Here is a 26540-nt window from a genome sequence, read left to right as displayed (position 1 = left end):
TCTGGTGGAGACCCATGAGGGTATGCGTGCCCTGGTCTCTGTTGTGGAGGAGTCCCTGTGGAGTGTGAGCACTGCATTGACCCTCATGGTCGAGCGCAATGCCTCCTCCACGGAGAGAGTAGCGACTCTCATGGAGAGGCTGCTCCAGGTTCAAAATCAGGGGTCCCAGGGGTTGCACTCGGACCTGAAAGCCCTCATACAGGCACTGACCTCAGGTGGTCAGTGTCCATGTGTGAGATGGATGGGGCACCCAGTATCCCAGCTAGGTGCCCATCCATCAATGGTGAGTAGGGAGTCCACAACGACCTCACGTTGGCGCACAACCTACTTGTCGTCACTGAGGGCTCCTCTCAGGGCGCTCTGGATGACGGCAGCAGCTCCTCCGCCTCTCTGCCAGTGACTGTGGCATCTGATGAGGCTGCGGAAACTGGGGAGATGCCAGCTGTGGCAATGGCTGCTCCCCCCCAGGCGGGGCCATCACAGGCTCCACTGGCCAGAGGACAACCACCAAGGTTATCAAGGCCAACAAGACACCAGAGTCAGTAGGCTATCTCTAATGCTGGTGCCAGTGAGGGGTGAGCACCTAGATGTAGCACCCGTAAAAGTAAGTTTAAAGCATGTTAAGCACAAGAGGGACTGGTCATAGATGATCTTTTGTTCTCCCATTTTTTTTAACTTTTTTTAATGGTGTGACCATCAACACCTGATATTGTTCTGTTCAATAATCTGTGAGTTTCAACATTAAATTACATTTGTTTTTGTGTTATTGGCCTGAGTATGCTTCATTTGTTTTGTAGGCGCAGGGTACACCACTATGTAATACTGAATATGGGTGGCTCAAAACTTTATTGCACAGGTACCGAGTGTATCTTGGGGGCAAAGGAAAGGGTTATTTCTACAATCCAGGATGGTGGTGGCAGCCCTGGCATGAGGTAGCAGCTTAGCTGAAGGAGGGTTGGATCAAGGCGCCCCTGGTGTCCCTGCCTCCCTTGAGGTTGCCGGAGTCCTCTTCCTCCAATGGGTCCACCCATGACAGTGCCAGTTTGTGGAAAGTGCAACATGCAACCACTATCACTGCACTGCAGTGCGTCCCCTGAATGGTACAAGTATAGGAAGACCTATGGTTCCCTCTACCACCGCCCTTGTGGTGGCATAGCTCTTGCTGTACCGTTGCTCTGCCTCTGTTCTTGGGTGGCAGAGAGGCATCGTGAGCCACCTTTTCAACAGATAGCCCTTGTCACCCAGCAGCCATCCATCCGTTCGGACTGGAGCACTGAAGAACCTCAGCACCTGGGAGTGTCTCAGGATGTATGTGTCATGGGGGTTGCCAGGGTACCTTGTGCAGACTTGCAGAATCTGCATCCTGTGGTCACTGCATGTTCATGGAGTGGAATCCCTTCCTGTTAATGAAGGCACCTGGCTGACCCGCTGGCGCCTTGATGGCCACATGTGTGCAGTCGATGTCACCCTGGACATGGGGGAACACAGCAATCGCTGCAAAGCCTCTCATTCGCTCAACCTGGCTGGCCTCATCTGCACAGAAATGAAGGAAAGTCAACACCAGCCTGAAGAGAGCTTCTGTCACCAGCTTGATGCAACTGTGGACAGCTGATTGGGAGACTCCACACAGATCACCCACTGAGCCCTGGAAAGAGCCAGAGGCATAGAAATTGAAGGCTCTGTGACCTTCAGAGCCACTGGCATGGGGTGTCCACCCACACAGTAGGAGCTGATCTCAGGCCCGATCATCTGACAAATGCAGGTCATGGTCTCGCTGGAGAGACAGAGCTTCCTTCGGCATTGCACGTTGGACTTATTGAGGTAGCTGCATTGCTGTCTGTAATTCCTGGCAGCAGGAGAGTGGCATCTTCTGCGGCCCCTTCCGCCTTGGACTTCCTGCTAGCCCTGCGCTCCTTGTGCCTGTGCCTCTCCTCCCATAGGTCCCTCCCCTGGAATCTGCATTGGGACAGGTGGCCTCCTCTCCCTTCTTCCCCTCTCTTCAATCAGAGGAGGTGCCCCCAGCGGAGACCACAATCCCCATTACCAGGGTAACAGAAGGCTGTCTGATACGTGGAAGGATCCACATGGCCCAAATCCTCAGGGGGCCTTGGAGGCACCAATTCCTGAAATGATGAGTGGAAATGCTAAGAATGAAGCCCTGATCAGAGATTAAGCTGCCAAGTACCAATAAGCAACCAGCAGCAAACTATCTCCAAAACCCCTCATTGCTCACACTGGCAATGCTGCTGACTCTTTTTATCTCACCCGTGGATGAGGTTTTGCAAATTGTAGGCTGCCCGCCTGCCCGTTTTGCCCATGCGACGAGCGAAAAATCACACTGACAACATTAAATCGCCGTCAATTGGGTTGTCAAGGGCCTTAACTGGCCTCTTAATTAATGGCGGGCGCAGCTCCAACACTCATACATGCCCGCCGGCCAAAATATCACGCTCACCCGATGTCATCGCGTGTCATTTTACGCTTGTTCAGGTCGGGCACGCGCCCACCCGACAATCAGAAAATTCTGCCCCAGTGGTTTATTGGGTGTGCTTAACAGTAACAGGTACAGTGTTTAGTGACTGAAACTGTATGCTGTCACTCTGTTATAACTGTGAAATTCCACATAGACACAAGCCTGCACTTCTATCCAAGGGGTTAATGCTCAACCACTTTATATGTTTCTACTCTCCTTTCCCACAGATCCACCAGAGGAGGAGGAAGTTGATGAGGAAGAGAACAGCACAGAAACAACTGCCTTCTTGTCAATTATGTACAATGCAGAGGACAAGTTAAATACAGAGATAAAGGAGGTCTGAAGCCCATCATTATTTACCTGCACAGACCACCTGGCCTGTACTCTTGTGTCCTAGCTGCTTTCATCTCACCCTTGCAATGCTTACTTCTCTACTCTCATGCATCAGAGTGCTTTGTGAGTATCAAAGCAGGAAATTTAATATTGCAATGCCACTAGCTCTTGGCAGGCAGATTACAGAAGGTCAAAAATAATAAGGGAATTCAGGAGAGAAATTCTGAAGCAGAAAATCGCATAAACAGCTTGGAAGTTATTTATAACATATGGTGGGTGCAAAAGCTCAAGAGAATTTAATTGCCTGCAGCAAAATAAAAGCAAAAAAGAAGCAATGGTGAAAAAAAAAATGATTAAATAAACTTCCTTAATATTGCTGTGTCCTTTCCATGACTTTCTAGGTGGGATTTCCCTCAGATTAATCTCCAGATTATGGGAAATTCCTGGGTGGTGAACCAAGTAAAATGGGGAGAAGAAAACTTTCATCACGTCTTTATCCATTCATCCGAAAATCACTGCCTTAATTTTCCTCCATCCCAGCTGGAGATTAATATCTTTGGTCACGCCATTATGCCTCCCACATGCAAAGGACACTGAATGGGTGGGGTTTGTGGCACAAACCGATTTTCTGACCCTAATATCATTGGCCAACAACAGCATCTAATATCTCAAGGAAAGAAGCATTAAGGCCAGCTGCGGCCTGAAAGACACAAGTGTATTTTTAACAGCATTATTTCAAGTTTAGAAATTAACTGAGGGATGAAGTATACAGAAAAAAATAATGAGGGCTTGTGAGAAAGTTACGGTGATAATCGTGAGTGATTTTAATCTACATATCAATTGGGAAAATTGGATTGGTAAAGGTAGCCTGGAAGGTGAGTTCATAGATTGTTTTCAGGACAACTTAATCGAACAGCACATGCTAGAGCCAACCAGAGAGCAAGCTATTCTAGATCTGGTAATGTGCAATGAGACTGGATTAATTAATGATCTCATACTAAAGGCATCCCTAGGTAGCGGTGATCATAACATAATTGAATTTCACATTCAGTTTGAGGGAGAGAAGGGTGGGTATAAGGCTAGTGTTTTGAGCTTAAATTAGGGAAATTAAGAGGGTATGAGGGCAGAGCTGACTAAAGTGACCTAAGAAATATGGTTAAGGGATAACTCAGTACAAATTCAGTGTCAGATATTTAAGGAGATATTTTGTGACACTCAGCAAAGATATATTCTAGTGAGAAAGACTCTAGGTAAAGGACATGCCACCCGTGGCTAACAAATAAATTAAATGTATCAAATGGAAAGAAAAAGCATACAATTGCGCAAAGATTAGTGGCAGGTTAGAAGATTGGACAGAATATAAAAAACAGCTAGGGATGTCTAATAAAAAAGAGGGAGAGATTAGAGCGTGAGAAAAAGCTAGCTAGAAATATAAAAACAGATAGTAAGAGTTTCTACAGGTATTTAAAAAGGAAAGGAGTAAGTAACGTGAACATTGGTCCTTACAGAGTGAGTCTGAGAATTAATAATGGAAAATAAGAAATGGCGGGTGAATTAAAAAGATATTTTTCATCTGTCTTCACTGTAGAGGATACAAATAACATCCCAGAAATAAATGTGCATTAGGGGAGGGAGGGAGGAACTTAAAACAATTATAATCACTATGTAAAGAGTACTGAGAAAATTATTAAAACTGAAAGCTGTCAAGTTTCCAGGTCTGGATGGATTTCATCCTCGGGTCTTAAAAGAAGTGGCTGCTGAAATAGTACATGCATTAGTTTTAATTTTCCTGAGATTCTGGAAAGGTCCAATCAGATTGTAAAATAGTGAATATAACTCCTCTATTCAAGAAAGGAGGGAGGCAGAAAGCAGGAAACTACAGGCCAGTTAGCTTAACATCTGTAATAGGGAAAATTATGGAATCTATTATTAAGCAGGTTATAATGGGGCAGTTAGAAAATCTTAATGCAATCAGGCAGAGTCTGCATGTCTTTGTGAAAGGGAAATTGTGTTCTACTAATTTATTGGAGTTCTTTGAGGGAGTAACAAGCAACATGGATAAAGGGGAACCAGTGAATGTGGTGTACTTAGATTTTCAGAAGGCATTTAACAAGGTGCCAAATCAAAAATTACCCCACAAAGTAAGAGCTCATGGTGTAGGGGGTAATATATTAGCATGGATAGGGGATTGGTTAGCTAACAAGAAACAGCAATTAGGCATAATGGGTCACTTTCGGGTTGGCAAGATATAACGAGCGGAGTGCCACAGGGATCAATGCTGGGGCCTCAACTATTTACAATCTATATTAATGACTTGGATGACGGGATCGAATGTATGGTTGCTAAATTTGCTGATGACACAAAGATAGGTAGGAAAGCAAGTTGTGACGAGGATATAAGTAGCCTGGAAAGGGATATAGATAGATTAAGTGAGTGGGCAAAAATTTGCCAGATGGAGTATAATGTGGGAAAATGTGAGCTTGTCCATTTTGGCAGGAAGAATGAAAAAGTAACATATTATTTCAATGGGGAGGGATTGCAGAACTCTGTGGTACAGAGGGATCTGGTTATTCTGGTGCATGAATCACAAAAAGTTAGTATGCAGATACAACAAGTGATTAGGAAGGCAAATGGAGAGTTGGCATTTAAAGCAAGGGGGATGCAATATATAAGTAAGGACGTTTTGCTCCAGTTGCACAGGGTATTGGTGAGCCCACATCTAGAGTACTGTGTACAGTTTTGGTCTCCTTATTTAAGAAAGGACATCATTGCATTAGAAGCAGTTGCCAGGAATGAGGGGTTATCTTATGAGGAAAGTTTGGACCTGCATCCGTTGGAGTTTAGAAGAATGAAGGCGATATAAGATTCTGAGGAGACTTGACTGAGTGGATGTTTCCCTTTGTTAGAGAAACTTGAAGTAGGGGACACATTTTAAAAATAACGGATCTCCATTTTAAGAAGATGAGGAGAAATTTTTTTCTCTCAAAGGTTCGTGAGTCTGTGGAACTCTCTTCCAAGAGAGTGTTGGAGGCAGGATATTTGAATATATTTAAGGATGAATTAAATAGATTCTTTACTGACAAGGGTGTCAAAAGGTATAGGGATAGGAAGGAACGTGCAGTTGAAGCCAAAATCAGAGCAGCCATGATCTTATTGAATGGCAGAGCAGGCTTGAGTGGCTGAAAGGCCTACTCTTCCTCCTAATTCACATGTTCGTATGTTTATAAAGACGTTTTTAGAGTACAAATGAGTGTTTGTGAAAGGCAATTTAAGTATTTCTAAAGACTGACTACCATATATATCCATACTTAAAGATACAAAACAAATGCACACGTTCATCTTTTAAAAATTTTTTTCTGGGATGTGGATGTTTCTGGCTAGGCCATTCCTAATTGCCCTTGCGAAGGGCAATCTTCATATATTAAAATTTCTATGCATAGTAATAACTCCCAGAAAGTGTTACACTTCTCATCACACTTTAACCATTATATTTCTGACATTATACTTCAGTATATGTTCTGACTCGCTGTGCGGAACTTTACCACCATCGTGGTGGGGGCGGGGCCGTAAATTGCAGGGAGCCATTCAAGAGTCCTTTGACTTTGATGGATTTATAAAATTCCACCCACTAGGAGAATACCACACACTATTTTATATATTACATATATACAATTAGATGTTCCATGTGCCACTTATTTTCAAACAGCAGTAACAAATCTCTCACCTTTAATTTCATGTTGGCTTAATTCTCTTCTCTTTTCCAGTTCTTTTCGGTCATAGTTCAACCGCTTCAAGCACATAATACCATACTGTAAACTTGTCCTGAACAAGAACAATACAACAGTTTTTGCAATTGTTGCAAAGTGTTTTCAAAACAAATTAATAGAGCTTTAAAAGGCAAGTTGTCAGACAAATGCATTATAATAATTAAGTTAATGAATATTTTGGCATTGAAGATCCAAGGGTCTTTGATCCAGGGTTAAATGTTGGGATCTGCTTGTCAGTGACCTCTGATGCTTACCCCACCGAAGCTTCAGGGGTCTTGGAGGATCATGGAAATTAAATAAACTAGGTGGGTGTTCACACCACTATTGGCACATCTCAGAAACCCTCCATATTATTGAGGTTGCAAATTGTAGAGAGTAGTACCTGATTTCTGTACCCCAAAACAGCACGTCAGTGTGGGATTGGTCCTTGTTAACAGGTGGTTGAAAAATGCAGCCAGTATTTTTCAAATCTTTGGGGGCCTAAGCTATAATCCAGACCAGGGCCCCGAGGTAGGCCCCACAACAATCGGTGGGCTGGTTGGTCTCTTTTCACACAATGTGCTGAACTGCTGCGCTCAAGCCAGGCTTGGATGACTGAAACTGCTGATCTAGCTGGCATTCTTTCCCCCCTAGTTTTGTCCCTTATGTCGATGATCTTGTTTGGAACAGGCAGAGACTCCACTGGAGAATGCCACGGCATAGTGTATCTGGGCCCAGGATAATGTTTGGTAGCAATGTGCTGTAAGGGCTACAGATTTTAGCTTCTCCAAGTCAACCCATGATGAATTTAAAAAAAAACTTGCACATCTGCAATACAGTGTATTTTAAATATGGACTTTTTTTTTAAGATCAAGCATACCGATGAAAGCTATCCACCATTTTTAAATGAATACGAAGATCCTTCTTTGTCAAATGATCCAACATTCTTGCATCTACCAGGCACTCCATGAAGTAGCTGCGGTACTGAGGTAATCCTAGACTAGGAAGCCATTCATTACCAATCCATTCGTGATTCATGTCACCATAAGCCAATGTCTGATGGAAAACGCAAGAACAGCTTTATCTAAATTCACCTGGGCCATAGTTATTTAACAAACAAAAAAGTTTTAAAATACATAAACAGTTGCTAGCACATGACCATGTTTCTTTCTGTTTCCTAATTTTAGCAAAAACATGAGTAAATAGTGGCAGTATGTCAATAAGTAGCACTACAGGAATATTTCTGAATGATTAGTGTTATTATGTTGAACTACAGACTTTCAAGGATTGATTAACAAACATGAATGAAAAGCAAATAATTCATTATTAATGCCATTAATAAGGAATTTGAGCAGCATTTCATAACAAGCATTGAAAAGGTAGATATTCTAGTCCTGGTCAAATCTAAAATTAGTGGGTAGGGTTTTGCACTTTGATAAAATTCTGGTGGATATTTGTTGGAGTGGAATTTCCACCACTCCAGGCTATCTGACATACAGTAGTTAGGCTATTTTGCATATTTTGGATTGGTAGGGTGTGGCCTGTTGTAGTGTAACATAGTTGGTGGCTTACTGAAAAAAACCTTAGTAAAGGTATTTGACACAGGTTAAAGCCATCCTTTAATTTATAAATTACACCCCCCTCCCCCACACCCCCCAACTGTTATAGCAACCTTGGATGCTAGGAACACACAGGCATTTCTTTCCAAAAATTACAAGGGTGCAAACGATGGGAAATAAATCCAATAATATACTTTTGTTATTTGCATGCCATTACAAAACACCAACCTGTATTTGGACATCTTGGAACTAGCAATCAACAGCAAACAGCTAGCAGATGTATTGCATTCTGCTGGGGTGATGCTGGGTATCCAGTGTAACTTTACTGGAAAATTCTATCCATTCAGTTTGAAAGATGGAACATTTAAAAAATATAATCACAACACTCATAGAAATAAGTACAATTGGGGAAGAAGGTTTAAAAAATCCCCTAAATTAGTGAATCTCACTTGAGCAAAAGGAGTGGGAGGATAACCTGGAAGAGCATAAGAACGAGGCATCCTCTCTTTGCTGTCCATATTCAATTCACAGCAACTTTTAACTATGTGCTGTTCACTTTTTGTGCATATACAGAATTTTGTACCTATGAGCGCCCATGTACTGGGCATTGACCATAAAACGATACCTAAGCTCATGTTTGTTGTGTATTTATTGTTGATGCTTAGGAAGATGAAGCATGAGAAACAACACCACTGGAAAGATGGGAATATAAATGTCAAAAACTGCCAGTAGTGCAGAAGCAACTCTAAGGAATACACTATCCATATCCAAGTGAAACCACTTGACTTCATGCATATTGGTATCTTCCATGCTTTGATTTTAGTCAAAATTTGCTAAATGATTACATTACATGGTGAAGAAAAACATTAACATTTTTATATACTCTATCAAACCCAAATCTGAATCCCTAATGAGGTACTCAGAAGGCAAGTCTACTGAAAGTGCAACGGAGGGAGTAGAAATGTTGCCCAGCCCTAAGTATGCCAGGTCTTGGTCTTTGCACCAAGTTTCTATTGATCATCCAAATATGGCCCAGTAAGCCAGAGGACGTTGGCCTGGATGAAGGGGTCTCTCAGGCCAGCAATTTCCTTGCCCAACAACTGGGTTACACTGAGCAGATGTTATACCAGGCTCAACCAGGAACGCCAGTACTCAGCCCAGTAGAGCCCGCCTGGAGTTTAGGTGCGGGTCTTGGCATGAACCTGTAAATAAAATGCTGAGTTCGTTACAGAAAGACTAAATAGCTCATTCTGCATTATCCTTACAGAATCTCCTTCTGACCTCAGACAACTGCCCAGGGTTAGAAGTAGAGATTGTTGACAGGCTTTCCGTAGCACTTATGCCAATGGAATAAACCCACAGATTCTCAGCCCACATCTTCCATTTCTCTTTGGCACATGCGGATAACAAACCATTACTCTATCTGAAGTGCATTGATACTGGATAAATATCTATATTTAACCTATAAAAAAGTTCACAGCTCTTGAGATGCTTTCCCATGCATGTTATAGAATCAGTTAAGAAGCATTGAGGAGTGAACCATTTAAGCACTAAAATCTTCAAACTGAATTGTGTGTTTTAACATGCATTACCTGAGCCCAACTGCCTTCTTCAGACTCCTTAAAGATTACCAGAAAGCACAGTTAATAAAAATCAAGCAATAAAATGCAGAGTTGATAGGTCATATGATTCTCAAATGAAAGTGGTAAAATATGCATTAGTTTCACAAGACTTCAGTCAAACTAAAATGAAACAAGCTGTGAGCCTGAATATGCTTAAGGATTTTTCAAAATGAAATACTGTACTTTTCAATGTATTAAAAAATATATAAATGCTATTACATATTTACATAGGGTTGCATGGGGGTTACAATACAGAAACAGGTCATTTAGCCTAACCAGTCCATGCTGCGCTTATGCTTCACTCAAGTCTCCCCCCGTCTTTTCTCATCTAAATCCACCATTGTAACCATACATTCCCTTTTCCCTCAAGTTCTTATCTAGCTTCCCCTTAAATGCCTCTAATCTATTCATTGCAACCACTCCCTGTGATAATAGGTTTCACATTCTTAACACTCTTTGGGTAAGGAAGTTTGTTCTGAATTCCCTATTGGATTTCTTGGTGACTATCTTATATTGAGGACCTCTAGTTATCCTCTTGCCCACAAGAGAAAACATTCTCTCAATATCTACTCTTCAAAGCCATTCATAATTTTAAAGAGCTCACAACATTCCTTTTTCAGGAGAAAAGAGGCCCAGCCTGTCAATCCTTTCTTGATATGTATTCCCACACATTTTTGGTACCCTTGTAACTCTTCTCTGCACCTCCTCCAGTGCCTCTGTATCCTTTCTATAATATGGTGATTTCAGTAGTATGCAGTACCCTTAGGCCGGACTTTTTCAACCTCATTGCAGCAGGGTCAGGGCCATAAAATACGGCGAGCCATTCTAAATTCCACTGACTTTGGCGGGACCATAAAATCCCGCTGGCGTAAAATTTCGCCTTAAGTGTAGTGACACCCAAGTTCAATACAGGTTTAGCATAACTTCCACTACTTATCAGTTCTATCCCTCTAGAAATAAAGCCTAGTGCTTAGTTTGCATTTTTTAAAGTCCTTGCTAACTTGTGACACAATGTTTAGTAATTGGTGTATTTGTACTCTAAGATCCCTTTGTTCCTCTACCCCGCCTAGGCTTGCATCTTCTAAATAATAAGTGACCTTTCTACCTATCAAAATGTACTACCTCACATTTATCTGTGTTGGACTTCTTTTAAGTGATGACTGCCCTATTCAGGCGTATTCAGCTTGCACACATTACACTCATGTTTCATCAGCATTTTGTATGTTACTCAATGGGAATAAGCAATCTCATTACCCATGGAATGACAATTCAAACTAGTAAAAAACAAACATGCTTGAGTTATCACTCGACAAGCTATATAGCATTTTAAAAATATTCAAAAATTGCTAGTTGTTTCTCTAGAATTTGTTTTTTGTCTGAGTTATCTCAATTGGCTTTCAAATAGCCCCAAGGTAAAATAAAATAATTCAGAATTCAGATTCTGTGAATCATGCATAATATTAACTATCATTTTTATAGGCTGCTTAAAAATATTTTTGGGGGTGTCAACTGACAGAATTTATTATATTTTTTATTGTGGCCACAAATTAGGAAGTATGTTTCCAAGTGGAGATTTTAATTTGATTATCACTCCGAGGTTTAGAATGAACACTAACATCAGGGGGAAAAAATGATGATGACTTTGATCTCTATTACAAATTTGTACACAGTTATGATCCAGCATCACACACATAACATTAAGTATATCAATGCAGAACAATCTAGATTGAATTTTAGATTTCTGATTAGATATTAGTAACTGAAGTACACATTAACTGCAGCAGTATGACATAATTCTAATTTCCTACCATTTTCAACATTTTAAAATGAGTTTATTTTGACATAAAATAATACTTCACAGAAATAAATGTTGACTATAACAATTATATAATTACATCTTGGATGACCTTAATGACATTATCATTTAGGGTAACTGGATATCTATGTACCACAAGTCATTGGTTCACAGAGAACATGGATTATCTAGTGTGTGGTGGTGTTAAAGTGTAATGTTGCAACAGCAACCTTTATGCCAGGAATGCATTTAAGGGCTTCTGAATAGAGTTGGTCGGGTTGATTAGTTAAAATTAAAATCACAAGTCTTTGGATCTTTGAATGTTCTTTGTTAGGGCTGTCCAGCCCATGCCTATTAGAGAAAATCTGGCTGCAATGTTCTTCTTTTGATCCTTGATCTGACAGTGGGTGTGTGGGAACTTTGAAAGATCACAGGTAGTAGGACAAATTTTGTCAGGAGGGGTTCATTGGATTGATCTGCAACTTGTGCTCCCAGTAACTGTTAGAAAAAAGAAAGAACTTACACTTATTATGAACCTTTCATGTCCACAAGATACCCAAAAAAGGTTTGTAACTGACCAGTTATTTTTGAAGTGTAGTCAGATAGATAAACATGACAGAAAACTTGCACACAACAAGATTCTACAATGAGCTGAATGACTAGGGACATTGATTGAGTGATAAAGTATTCAACAAGGCACCAGGAGAATGCCTTCATTCTTCTTCAAGGAGTGCGATGATACAATTCCTACAGGTGCAATGCCAAAGAAATAGAGATAAAAAAAGAGAAGAAAAGGAAAAAGTGGAGTTGAGACAGTCAGTAGCGAAGACAGTGAAGGGAAAACAGAAAAGAATGTGGAGAAAGACTGAAGAGAAAGACCAATGACATTGGACTGGATTTTCATCCTAGAGCTGAGTAACAGGAGTTGGGAAATTTCCCAGCTTGGCATGCCCACTTCAGGAGACAGTCTCTGCAAATGCAGGATTTTCATTTTGGGCACTGATGCATACTGGAGTCTGGCCTGTCGCCCCCAGAAAGAGTTGGAGGCAGTCACAGGGGCTGCCGGGTGCCAAGGCAAATGGATGTCAGGGCTCTCAGCCAAGAATGCATAATGAGGATAGGCTGAGAGCCCAGATATCCATTACTCTATTGAAACAGTTGCACCCCAGGGAAAATATTGCTTGATTGACAGCTCTTTCACTGTGAGCTATTGCACAATGTTTATTGACACAACGAGGTGTCAGTACTTGCAGTTTCAGCTATTGATACTCTAAAGGGTCTGGATGATTGATACTTGTATAGGAATCCAGTAAAAGCATTTTTTTTAAAGAATGTGGAAATTACTTTTTTAAAATCCTTTCCACATTTGCTATTGTTACTACAGGGTTCAATGGTTCTGTACAGCGTGTATACTAGGTGAACAGGCATGAAAGTGCCAAAGATTGGCATGGAGGGCATGAAGGCCCAGGGGGTGGGTGTAAGGGCATAGGTTGGAAAGGGTAATGGGTAAGACCTTTTGAACTTACCTTTCAAAAGGTTCCCTCATCGACACTATGATTCACAATACCTCTGAGGGGCCATGAGCCACGGCTCCTTAAAATGCTGGCCTGACTCCATGAAAATTGCGGAGGGCTAGGAGCTGCATATCCCTGCAATGGAACCAGCCAGGTTGGGAGTGTAAGGTGTGGGCTCACAACCTGTACCAGCTTGCACCATTATCCTGTGCTGGTGAAAATTGAGGGTGCCGGGAATCCTGGAATCGGGTCCCAGCCGCCATTTTTAAAGGTTTGTGGAGTCTCCTAACCTGTGAAATTCCAGCCCATAGACATACATAAATAAAAAAGAGAGTCTGACATTAGGGTTGAGAGAAAAAGACAGAAGTTGAGACAGAGAGATTGAAACAAAAGAGGAAATAGAGGAGAGGACAATTTTGCATCAGGGATAAAGGGGCTTCATCTGCACTCACAATAAAGTTGTGTGTCTGGAATTTCTGTGAAGATTCTACCGACTTCCCTCTGTAACCTCAGCAGAAGATTGAAGAATTTATACTGTTTCTCTGGGGCTCCACCAATTTTTATCCAAAGTTGTGGAGGAGATTGTGAAAACCACATGGAAATTCACCTGTAATTCAATGCAGCCCATGACTGCAAAAATTGAACATCTAGGATACCAGATCTGAAGCACTATTTTCCCAATAACATGCCTTTGGAAATATTAGACTTGGACTTCTGGTAACTAAAAGAATTACTTTTTTATAAACTGAATTAGCCTAATTGATATCAAAATGTGGGCTAATTGGACCTGACAAAACCTATCTTTGGGCAAACTTGTTTTTTGGCTGAAAAGGAGAGGGAATATTTTGAACTAATCCTCATTAATTAATATAGTTGAATGAAATGCCAATTTGAGATTATATGTATGGGGCAGAATTTCCCGCCCGTTGGGGGAAGTTCAGGAGCGGGCACGTGGAGGCGCGCCTCCGATCAGCGCCCCCAATCGGGGACGCACCACCATTTTACGTGGGTGGACCAATTAAGGCCTGCCCAGCGTGACGTCCGCCACTCTTCCACATGTGCATGTTGCGGGGGGGGGTTCCCTGAGCTGAGAGTGTGCTCTTTCATACATGCGCGTGAAAGAGCGCACTCATCTCCCTGAGGCTAAGTGCTGCCTCAGGGAGGTCCACATTAAAAAATGTTAAAAATAAAGTAAAAAAAAAATTCCCTGACATGTCCCCTCATGTGACACATGCGTTGGGACATGTCCATACACTTTTACTAAATTTTTAAAAACCTACATGAAATCTCATCCCGCCCGTTGATGAGGTTTCATGCTTTCTCTGAAGCCCGCCAGGGCTCCCGGCCTGCCCGTCAACCTTAAAATTGGACAGGCAGGTCCATTAATTAGGCCACTGACAGGTCGGTGGGTGCACAGTTGATTCGGCTGAGCCCCACCGACCTGAAAATTAAAACGAAGCAAGGTGACGTTGGGAGTTCCGCCCAACGCCATCCCACGTCATTTTACGCGTCGGCGAACGGGCCTCGATGACTGGGAAATTCTGGCCACATGATTTATGTATTTGGAATTCCGCTGTCACATACATTTAGATAATCCCAAACACTGTACCATTGTCCTATGGTTATTATAATCTGGAAAGTACTATAGACAATGTTGTCACATTTATCCTTAATGCTGTCATATCAACATTTTCTCATTTTATCAGGAGCATGAACTCATTTAAAATAAATGAGTAAAAAATGTCAATAAAATAGGGGGGAGGAGGGAAAGCTGACATGTTTCCATAATAGCATAATCAACAGTAAGTATTACATAAAACTTAAAATATTAAACACCTATATTGTATGGTATGTCAGTGTTTATTGGCGAACCATTACACAATGCATTTTACATCTCTATATTTGCCACATGTGAAATTAGTCAGCAGCGGACTGACAGAGCTTCTAGAGAACTATTTGCTTTATTTCTCTGAGGGTTCTGTTGGGCTCCTGTAGGGGCTATGTCAGGGTACTGGGAAAACTCTTCAGAATTTCAGGACCAGTGTTTTTTTCCATTCTCAGTTTAAAGTACAACAGTATTCTTCAACAGCTACAAAGCAATCAAGATTTCAGAACCATCATTTCCTTTAGATTAAGCAAAATGTTTTCATTGTGGGAAAAGTTTCAGGTATTCTTTCATTCATGCACAAAAACACAGACTATCTCACCTGTGCTCAGATAGCTCAGTAAGATTTTTTAGATCCTTTCAATTTATCGCACATTATCAGATACAAAACGTACCAAAGATGTGTTAAATATTGGAAACAGAATTACATCTACATAGGGCGGAATTTTCCATGCCCACTGGCAGCGGGCGTGATAGGTGGTGTGCGCAGACAACATGGCGTGATTGGTTTCACAACGGTAGGAAGGCAGTTCGCAATCGTCCGCTCAGCTCACTAAAGACAGGCCGCGTTTCCTGCTAACGGTCGTTGGGGAGCTCATTGTAATACATCAGCATATCATTTAGAGGCCATCTTGCCAGGCTCTTGCACCACCATCCACGTCGGCGGGACAGCACGTTGACGTGTTTCACACCAGCACACACTTGGTGGCCTTCACTTTGGGGGAACTGGAGGTGAGTGAACAGCATTGCTCTGCAGAACTCGCCAGGGTTGCCTGTTGCCTGGCAGGCTTCAGGGGCACTGGGGGGGGCCTGGGTGAAGTGCCACCCTGCCATGCAGGTGACTGTTGTTGGGGGGGCGTTTCCAGGGACAACTACTGCCCAGTCTCGGAGGTGACTGTTGTCGGGGGGGAAAGGGGGTGTCCGGGGCAAGTGCTGCCCTGGTATTGGATCCTGCGCACAAGAAATTGAGGTGGAGGGCAGGATAGGTGAGGGAAGTGGCCACGCAGTAGGGACACCTGTATAAGCTGACCATTCCTCTGCAACTGAGACACTTCAGGCACAGCCACAGTGATATGATAGAGGTTGGGCTCCTAGACTGCCCACCCATGCAAGCAAAGCGGAGGCACCAAAATGCCGCCAAGCACTCCAGCCCTTACCCCACCCGCCACAGACTGAGTCCGGAACCACGTTACTGGACCACGGAGCAGTTGAACTGCACACGTTGTACAATCTCCTCACCAACACTGGCCATGTACCAGTCACCTACAATCTCAGCATCTCAGTTAGGAGCAGTCTCCCCCATGTCTCAGGCTGACAGGCAGCAACGCAGAACACTCATCTGTGGCCATCCGAGGGGTGGCCAGCACTCTTCAGGAAGTGTTAAGGGGCCATCACACAGGACTAGGAAAGGTGCTAAGTACACCCATGCTAACCACATCTCTCTTTCATGCCACAGGAAGACCACATTAGGAGCGTGGAACCTGGTGACCTAGCTGCATGCCTGATGGCCTATAGAGAGCAGAGAAGATGGAGGAGAGCGCGACTGAGACTCCTGGCCACGCAAAGGCAGGAGCAGCAACCTCATGAAGAAGGGACTGCTGGGGCTCCCGCACATGCTGCCCAGGAGCGACAGCGAGCCATGGCTGGTCGGCGCCTAGTGACACCCAAGGTCTATAGACGCCGCCTGTCATTCCTGCAGATGACCGAGGACCAGTGTTGCTGACGACTGCGCATGTCTGGGGACCTGGTTGCTCACATCTGCCACTCACTGCAGGACTTGGCGCTAAGGGAACATGGAGAGCATCCACTGTCTGTGGCTGTGAAAGTGACCGCGGCACACAATTTCTATGCCAGTGGCTCCTTTCAGGGCTTCACAGGTGAGCTCTGTGGGGTATCACAAGCCGCCACCCACAAATGCATCCATGAGGTCACAGATGCCATCTTCTCAAGGGCACACAAATTTGTGCATTTCGCCCAGGACCGTGACAGCTAGGATGCAAGGGCCATTGGATTCTTCAGATTCCTCAGGTGCAAGATGCAATTGACTGCACCATGTGGCGCTCAGGTCTCCGTCGCTACACACGGTGGACCTCAAGCGCAAGGGATTCCACTCACTGAATGTGCAGCTGGTATGCGACAACCAGAAACGCATCCTGCAGGTGTGCGCATGGGTTCCTGGGAGTGTGCATGATGCCTACATCCTCAGTTGGTCACAGATCCCTGGAGTCTTCCAGGGTCCACAGAAGCTGCAGGGATAGCTCCTAGGCGACAAGGGCTACCCGCAGAGGCAATGGCTGATGACACCCGTGCGGCGGCCTCAGACTGCAGCAGAGCGACGGAATACTGATGCTCATGCTGCAGCTCACAACTTGGTGGAGCAGACCATCGGGATGCCGAAGATGAGGTCCCGGTGCCTGGAATGGTCTGGTGGAGCCCTCCAATACAGTCCGCAGGGGGTGTCATGCATCATCGTCTGCTGCGCCCTTTACAACCTGGTGATGCAACGGGGAGACAAGCTGGCTGAGGAGGAGATGGAGGAGCTGCACATCTCCTCCAATGAGGAGGATGCCGACGGGGTTGAGGCTGAGGAGGTCCTCAGAGATGAAGGTAATGGGGATGAGGCGCTTGCACTGGCTAGATGAGGTAGATGCACTCAGGAGGCCCTCATAGCTGCTGATTTGAGGAGGATGATGACGACATGCAGTGAGGCGATCCCATAGATCCTCAAATCGCATTTGTGAACATTTGACTCCAGTCTGGCTTATGGCAGCACGAATACCCTCAGTGAGAATGCTCCTGTCATGGAGATTCAGTGGAGGCCCTAATAGTTGCTTGATTGCAGAGGATGATGATGACATGCAGTGAGGACACTCCATAAGTCTTCACATTTCCTCTTAGAATGTCTGACTCCTGTCTTGCTGAGGGCAGCTCGCTTGGGCTCCATGATCAGGGTCATATCATAGAGATGCAGCCATGAAACTAGAAGCATCTGATGTTTTGTCCGACTTCAGCGCCTGAGCTCTTCAGGAGCTGGAGCACAGCATCAGTGGTCACGGATGCTGGAGAGATGGGGGCCAGCCCCTCGTTAAAGGTGCTGCAAGCACGTCGAGGGAATGAGAGAACTCTGTGGTGCTTGCCCACTACATTCTGTCAGCAATGACAAGCACCGCCGAGGTGCAGGCATCTGTATGTTTTCAGGAGTGGAGACCAAAGTCATCACTCACCTGCGGCGCTGGACAGGACTGCTCCGAGTGCTGTCTTACCGGGGTCGAGTTCTGGTCATAAACCAGCTGATTGCCGCCATGCTGTGGTACCAGCTGGTCACTTTGACCCCTCCCCTGGACTTTGTCATGAAAATCCAGAGAATGCTCGACGATTTCTTTTGGGACAAAAAGGCTGCACTGGCTCGCTGCTGAGGTTCTGAGTCTCCCACTTGTGGAGGGTGGTCAGGTGCTGGTGTGCCTACACACCCAGGTGGCGTCCTTCCGCCCTCGGGTCCTGCAGCGATACCTTTACGTCGAGCCCCCTCCGAGATGGTGCACAGGCTGAATTATGATGTGCAGCTCCTGAGGGGCCTTCGTGGCTCCTTGCAGACATTGCCCATCTTTTACCAGGACCTGATCAAAGTTTGGAACATGGTCGCCTCGCAACGCGGCTCTCCCCCGTCAGGAGTAGCAGCTATCGTCAGAGAGCCACTGCTCAGGAATCTGCCCCTCCATCCATTTCAGTTGCTGGCAGAGAGGAGGGCTGTGGCTGCCGGAGTGACCAGGATCGGGGACGTGCTGGGTGGCGGAGGAATGGGCCATGGAGTTGGCGCATTTCACGTCCGTGGACGTCCGGCTTGCGGCCAATGCCATTCAAGACCTCAGGACAGTCGTGCTCGGACCGGAAGTCATCTGGGCCTCGAGGTGACTCAGGTGCGTGGTGGTCTTCCGTCTGAGCGTACCTCTATTTGGACGGAATTCCACATTGGCCCCAAGGCCCGAACCTTCCCTCGGGAGCTGGTGCTCCGCAACCTGAGCCGCCTCACAGAAATGCGCTCTGTGTCCTTTAGCACGGCGCAGAGGGGTTTCATGTATGGGCTGCTGCTGCTGCACACCCTTCACTTCCTTGCCTTCGCCCACTGCACGGACACGCCCTGGCGTGCGTTGTTTTCATACGGCGGCGGAGGTCCCCGTTGGGGGGCCCTCTACGGAGGTGTCCTCCTGCTTTCCATCGGGGACTTGGGGTGGAGGGTGTTGCATGCAGCAGTTCCGTACAATCGTAGGATGTGTCAGTACACGGACTCCCAAGATATCTGACCTTTTTGCAGTCTTGTCGAGTTCGTGGACCATGTTTACGTAAGCTGTTGTAGGCTGTACTCCCTTTTCAGTTATTTAAAAAACCTTTTATTGCTGATTTGTTTGCACTTCAGTCCCACGCTCCTGATCTACAGGCACCTGGTGCGTAGGGGGGCTGGGAGGGGGGAGGACCTCCTCGTGAACCTGCTCCTGGGCTTGGCCAAATTAGCCATTAACAGGTCCTGGCAGCGGGCGATTAAGGGGGTTGTTCGACCCGACTGTCTGCCCTTCTTCCGTGGCTACGTTTGCAGCTGGGTGTCCCTGGAGAGAGAGCACGCGGTGTCTGCTGGCACAGTCGAGGCTTTCTGTGCCCAGCGAGCACCGTGGGGGCTGGTGTGCTTTATTGACCCTCTTAATCACATTTTGGTTTGATGTTTGTAAGTTTCCTTTAAATTTTGTCGTTGGTTTTACAGTTAATTAAGGGGCTGTGTTTATTTTGTCTCTGATTTTGTTAATTTAGTTTATTTGGTTGACTCCAAAAGAGTTAATTCTCCTGATGTTTTGCCCGACTTCAGCGCCTGAGCTCTTCAGGAGCTGGAGCACAGCATCAGTGGTCACGGATGCTGGAGAGATGGGGGCCAGCCCCTTGTTAAAGGTGCTGAGAGCACAACGAGAGAATGAGAGAACTCTGTGGTGCCTGCCCACTACATTCTGTCAGCAATGACAAGCACCGCCGAGGTGCAGGCATCTGTATGTTTTCAGGAGTGGAGACCAAAGTCACCACTCGCCTGCGGCGCTGGACAGGACTGCTCCGAGTGCTGTCTTACCGGGGTCGAGTTCTGGTCATAAACCAGCTGACTGCCGCCATGCTGTGGTACCAGCTGGTCACTTTGACCCCTCCCCTGGACTTTGTCACGAAAATCCAGAGAGTGCTCGTCGACTTCTTTTGAGACAAAAAGGCTGCACTGGCTCGCTCCTGAGGTTCTGAGTCTCCCGCTTGTGGAGGGCGGTCAGGCACTAGTATGCCTATGCACCCAGGTGGCGACCTTCCGTCTTCAGGCCCTGCAGCGATACCTTTACGTTGAGCCCCCTCCGAGATGGTGTGCCCTGGCGACGTTATTTCTTCTGCCTGGTGCACGGGCTGAATTATGACGTGCAGCTCCTGATTATAAACCTGAGGGGCCTCCGTGGTTCCTTGCAGGCGTTGCCCATCTTTTACCAGGACCTGATCAAAGTCTGGAACATGGTTGCCTCGCAACGCAGCTCTCCCCCGTCAGTGTAGCAGCTATCGTCAGAGAGCTGTTGTTCAGGAATCTGCTCCTCCGCCCGTTTCGGTGGCTGGCAGAGAGGAGGGCTGTGGCTGCTGGGGTGACCAGGATCGGGGACGTGCTGGGTGGCGGAGGAGTGGGCTGGATGCTTCCACAGGAGTTGGTGCGTCGCGCGTCCTTGGACATCCGGCTCGCGGCCAATGCCATTCAGGACGGTTGTGCTCAGCCCCGAAGTCATGCTGGGCCTCAAAGTGGCCCAGGTGCGCGGTGGTCTTCCGTCTGAGCATACCCCTGTTTGGACGGAATTCCACATTGGTCCCAAACCCCGAACCTTCCCTCGGAAGCCGGTGCCCCACAACCCAAGCCGCCTCACGGAAATGCCCTCCATGCCCTTTAGCAAGGCGCAGAGGGGTTTCCTGTACGGGTTGCTGCTGCTGCACACCCTTCACTTCATTGCCTGGGTGTTGTCCAACCCGGCTGTCTGCTCTTCTTCTGCGGCTACGTTCATGGCTGGGTGTCCCTGGGGAGGGAGCACGCGGTGTCTGCCGGCACCGTTGAGGCCTTCCTCAACGGTGCCCAGCGAGCACTGCAGGGACTGGGGTGCTTTATCGACCCTCTTAATCACATTTTGATTTGATGTTTGTAAGTTTCCTTCAGACTTTGTCTTTAGTTTTGATTGTCATCCCGGGGCGACGCGAAAGCTAGGTCCCACCAAGGTGTGTGCCTCTGCACTAGTGGAGGGTGTGGACGAGTGCTGTGATGGGACTTCAGGGAGGGTGCCTCCAGATTCCTCTCCATAAGTTTATTTGGTACTTGATTGGAGGCTCTGGGTCATGGACTCTGTCGGCTGTTTGACAGATGTGCCTGCGAAAGCAAGGAGAGATAATTAGTACATGGCAGTGGCCTTTGAAGTAGGACACATCACTCACAGCATGGTTGTCTGATGGATGTTGCACTGCTGGATCCTCACTTGATAGAGCAGCGCAGACCTCACTGTCAGCACAGACTGGACCAGATCGTGGCCGGCCAGCTGGATGGCTCTGTTTTCAAAGACCATGAGGAACTTTATTTCGGGCATTCTGCCACTGGTCTGCAACCTCTCTCTTTTGTTGTGTGCCAGCTTGTACTGCATGGGTAGAGATGGAGAAAGAATAAGCAAGACACCTGCCAGGCCAGATGATAAGTATGGCCTGTGTGGGTGGTGCTTGGTCCCATAAGCAGGATGAGGGCAATGATGGTGCATGTGAGAGTGAATGGTGATGTCCCTTGAACTGGCAGTGAGTGAGGGCCCAGTGGATGTGTGATGGGTTTGTGAGTTGAGAGTGATGAGAAGAGTGACTTACCCTGGCGGAACGGAGGAAATCATTCATCCTCTTGCGGCACTGGTGGCTGTCCTCTTCTGAAGGGTGTTGGCGCTGACCACTGCTGCCACCACCTCCCGAGCTGGATTGGTCACGTTGTTGCCCATCCTGCGGCCAGCGCGGGGTTACAGGACATCCCAGTGGGCCTCCATGGCATCCAGCAGTTGCTTGAGGGGCCCGTTGTTGAGGCAAGTAGCTGCAGTCTTTTTTCCTTTGCTGGCCATGTCTTGCGTGCAACAGTGGTGAGCTGGAAGCAATGAGCGCTGTGCTTCCATCTGGGCTTTAAACATGGCGCCCGGTGAGATGCAGTGATGGGGTGATGGCTGATGGGTGAATGAGAGCCCGCCTGCCATGGAAATGGTGTGTTTCCCAGGAGTGCATAAATAATGTGGCGGGTTTGGGATGATATGGTGTGAAAACCCGCTATCGCGGCCGGCAGGTAAAACGTCGCTTTATCCGCCCTCTACCACACTTAGTGCAAATCTGGGAAAATTCTGCACATAGTCTACTTTTTATGAGGTCTAAAGATATTTAAAATGGAACATCATTTTCATGAGTTAGATACTGAAGTTACATATTAGCAAACATTAAGGTATTTGAACATACATCTACAGGCTTATTTACATTATCTTTACACATTGCTTTTAACCAGATTTCAAATTTATGCAGTGGCTTGTTTTGGAGGTCGGCATTTGATTACACATTGTTAGAAAATCATTAGTATGCAGTGACAACACAAATTGAGCTTACATTTTCCTGTGACAGAATTTCAGTTTTTTTGAAGGTCAAGCTCTGAGTAGCGATTTTTGTAAGCAGATTGGATTGGCAGGGTTTGGGGATGCAATTTTGTTTGCCAGTGCATTGGCTCTCATAATATCCCTTTGTGTGTTAATACAGTTGTTAAACAATTAGAGTGACTATATTAAAACTTGCATTCAACCAGCAATTTGGTAAATTTAACCCCTCTGAATTAATAACAAAAACAGAAAATGCAGGACACACATGGCAGGTCAGTGACTACCTGTGCAGAAAACATGTATAAATTTTAACCCGCAGCCTTTCATCAGAATTTTAACTTCTCTGCTCTTTCACCAGATGCTGACATACTTGCTGTTTGTTTGCAACAGTTTTAGGTTCTTTTTCAGATTTCCAACTCTGGTGGTGTTTTTTAAACAAAAAATTCCCATGAGTTATTACATCTATATAGTTATTACATCTATAAGAATTCTGGAAAATATTAACACATCGTTCAGGGCTACCTTTTTAGTTACCCAAAGAACCCAAAGGCTGGAAGCCTAATTAGACTATCAATTCAAATTTGATTATGTCAAAAGTGAGTAAAATGCAGTGTGATCATAAAAATTTACATAGAGTAATTATTACGTTAGCATTGGCAAAATATTTCTGTGGGCGTCTTTTTGAGACTCATGCTCTAATCCAAACCAGGAAACCAAGGTCAGGAAATTTCTTAAGTCTGTTTCTGCTCTTATAATCACTATTTCATCAGATATATCAGATATCAGATAGACCGGCAGAAATACCAGGGTTTATGATGCACCTCCAGTGACGTAATGTTGAAGGAGCGGGAATCGCCAGAGGAATTTCCTGGTCTGCGGAGTTTAGGTTGACCATATAGTAAATAACAATAAATAATTGTGCGACCACAATACGATTGAAATTTATATCTAGTTTGAAAGGGAGAAGATAAGACCACAAGTCGTAGGATCAGGAGTAGTCCATTCTGCCCATTGAGTATGCTCTGCCATTCAGTGAGATCATGGCTGATCTGATAATCCTCAACTACACTTTCCTGCCGTTTCCCCATAACCCTTGATTCCCTTACTGATTAAAAATCTGTCTATTTCAGCCTTGACTATACTTAACAACCCAGCCTCTACAGCCCTCTGCGGTAAAGAATTCCACAGATTCACTACCCTCTGAGAGAAGAAATTCCTCCTCATCTCTGTCTTAAATGGGTGACCCCTTACACAGATTATGCTCTCTGGTCCTAGACACTCCCACAAAGGGAAACAACCTCTCAGCATCTATCCTGTCAAGCCCTATAAGAATCTTATATGTTTCAATAAGGTTGCCTCTCATTCTTCTAAACTCCAATGAGTACAGGCCCAACCTACTCAACCTCTCCTCCTAAGAAAATCCCTCCATACCCGGGATCAACCTAGTGAACCTTCTCTGGACTGCCTCTGATGCCAGTATATCCTTCCTTAGATAAGGGGACCAAAACTGTACACAGTGTTCTAGGTGTGGTCTAACTAGTGCCTTGTATAGTTTTGACAAGATTTCCCTATTTTTATGCTCCATTCCTTTTGAAATAAAGGCCAACATTCCATGTGCCCTCCCTATTACTTGTATGCTAGCTTTTTGTGATACATGAATGAGAACCCCAAAATCCCTCTGTGCTGCAGCTTCCTGCAGTCTTTCTCCATTTAAATAATATTTAGCTCCTTTATTCTTCCTGCCAAAATGCATAACCTCACATTTTCCACATTATATTCCATCTTCCAAGTTTTTAGCCACTCACTTAACCTGTCTATATCCCTCTGTAGACTCTTTGTGTCATCCTCACCACTTGTCTTCCCACGTACTTTTGGGTCATCCGCAAACTTGGCGATAGCACATTCACTTCCTGCATTCAAGTCATTAATATACATTGTAAATAATTATGGCCCCAGCACCAATCACTGTGGCACTCCACTAGTTACAGTTTGCCATCCTGAAAATCTCTCCCTTATCCCAACTCTCTGTCTTCTATTCATTAGCCAATCCTCTATCCATGCTAATATACTACCCCCAACACAATGGGCTCTTATCTTATTAAGTAGCCTTATGTGCGGTACCTTATTGAACGCCTTTTGTAAATACAAATATATTACATCTACTGGTTCCCCTTTATCTGTCATGCTTGTTACCTCCTCAAAGAATTCAAATAAATTTGTCAGGCATGATTTCTCCTTCATGAGGCCATGCTGACTCTGCTTAATTAGATTATGCATTTCTAAATGCTCTGCTATTACATCCTTTATAATAGACTCCAACATTTTCCCAATGACAGTTGTTAAGCTAACTGCCCTATAGTTACCTGTTTTTTCGTCTCCCTCCCTTTTTGAATAAGGGTGTTACATTGGAAATTTTCCAATCCTCTAGGACTTTTCCAGAATCTAAGAATTCTTGGAAGATTACTACCAGTACATCCGCTATCTCTGCAGCTACTACCTTTAATATCCTTGAATGCAATCTATCAGGTCCAGGGGACTTATCGGCCTTGAGACCCATTAGTTTCCCTAGTACTTTTTCCCTAGTTATAGTTGTTGTATTTATTTTCTTCTCCCTTTTGCCCCTTGATTATTTAGTATATTTGGAATGCTATTTGTGTCTTCTACCGTGAAGACTGATGTAAAATATTTATTCAACTCCTCTGCCATTTCCTGGTTCCCAATTATTATTTCCCCAACTTCATTCTCTAAAGGGCCCATGTTCACTTTGGCCTCTTTCTTCCTTTTTACATATTTAAAAAAGCTCTTACTGTCCATTTTTGTATTACTTGCTAGTTTACCCTCAAAGTTTTTTTTCTCTCATTATTTTTTGGTCATCTTTTGTTGTTTTTTTGAACTTTCCCAATCCTCTGGTTTACCACTAATCTTTGCCACATTGTATGTTTTTCCTTTCAATTTGATACTATCCTTAACTTCCTTGCTTAACCATGGTTGGTTTATCCCCTTCCTAGAATCCTTCCTCACTGGGATATATCTTTGTTGTGAGTGATGAACTATTTGCTTAAATGTCTGCCATTGTTCATCAACCATCCTTTCTACCAAACTCCTTTCCCAGCCCACTTCAGCCAACTCTGCCCTCGTTCCTTTATAATTACCCTCATTAAAGTTTAGCACAGTTGTTTCTGACCCAGGTTTCTCACTCTCAAACTGAATGCTAAATTCTACCACGTTATGGTCACTGTTTCCTAGAGGATCTTTTATTCCGAGGTCATTTATTAAACCTGCCTCATTACATATTACCAGATCAAAATAGCCTGATCCCTGGCTGGATCCACAACATGTTGTTCTAGAAACTGCCCCGAATACACTCTATGAATTCTTGCTCGTGGCTACCTCTGCCAATTTGATTTTCCCAAAATACATGAAGATTAAAGTCACCTATGATTAAGGCACTGCCTTTTTTACATGCTGTCATTATCTCCTGATTTATCCTCTGTCCTACAGTATAGCTACTGTTAGGGGGCCTATAGACTATTCCCACCAGTGTCTTCTTCCTCTTGTTATTTCTTACCTCCACCTATAAGGATTGTACATCTTCTGATCCAAGATCATTTCTTGCTGTTGCACTTATTCCATCTTGCACTAACAAGGCTACCCCAACACCCTTTCCTTTCTGTCTGTCCTTTCGAAAAGTCACATACTCCTGAATATTTAGTTCCCAGCTTTGATCTCCTTGTAACCATGTCTCTGTAATGGCTATATGATCATACCATTAACCTCTATTTGTGCTGTTAATTAATTAATTCTATTCCAAATACTACATGCATTTAATTAAAGAGCCATTAATTTTGCCTTTTTACCATTTTTTCACCTTTTGACCCTATTTGCTGCCAATTTTTAATACTTATAGACTCTGTTCCTTACTGTCACACTTTGGGTATCATTACCTAAATAGCTGGCCTGCAATGCT

The 26540-nt window shown here is 44.7% G+C and overlaps 1 protein-coding gene across 1 annotated transcript in view; it reads right to left on the bottom strand.

The window, feature by feature from the left end:
• ppfia2 (PTPRF interacting protein alpha 2) overlaps positions 1-26540 on the bottom strand; it is a 373178-nt gene that overhangs the window by 29172 nt on the left and 317466 nt on the right. Inside the window, exons 22-24 of the mRNA XM_078567936.1 lie at positions 9704-9730; positions 7433-7608; positions 6531-6628 (exon numbers count right to left, since the gene is read on the bottom strand). Coding sequence (XP_078424062.1) covers positions 6531-6628; positions 7433-7608; positions 9704-9730 — 301 coding nt within the window. The remainder of the gene's footprint in view (positions 1-6530; positions 6629-7432; positions 7609-9703; positions 9731-26540) is intronic.

The sequence above is a fragment of the Cetorhinus maximus genome, chromosome 22 (genome assembly GCF_964194155.1).
Source record: "Cetorhinus maximus chromosome 22, sCetMax3.hap1.1, whole genome shotgun sequence".
Classification (NCBI taxonomy): domain Eukaryota; kingdom Metazoa; phylum Chordata; class Chondrichthyes; order Lamniformes; family Cetorhinidae; genus Cetorhinus; species Cetorhinus maximus.
Note: the sequence above shows the minus strand (reverse complement) of the source record. Positions and strands in the feature narration are given on the sequence as shown.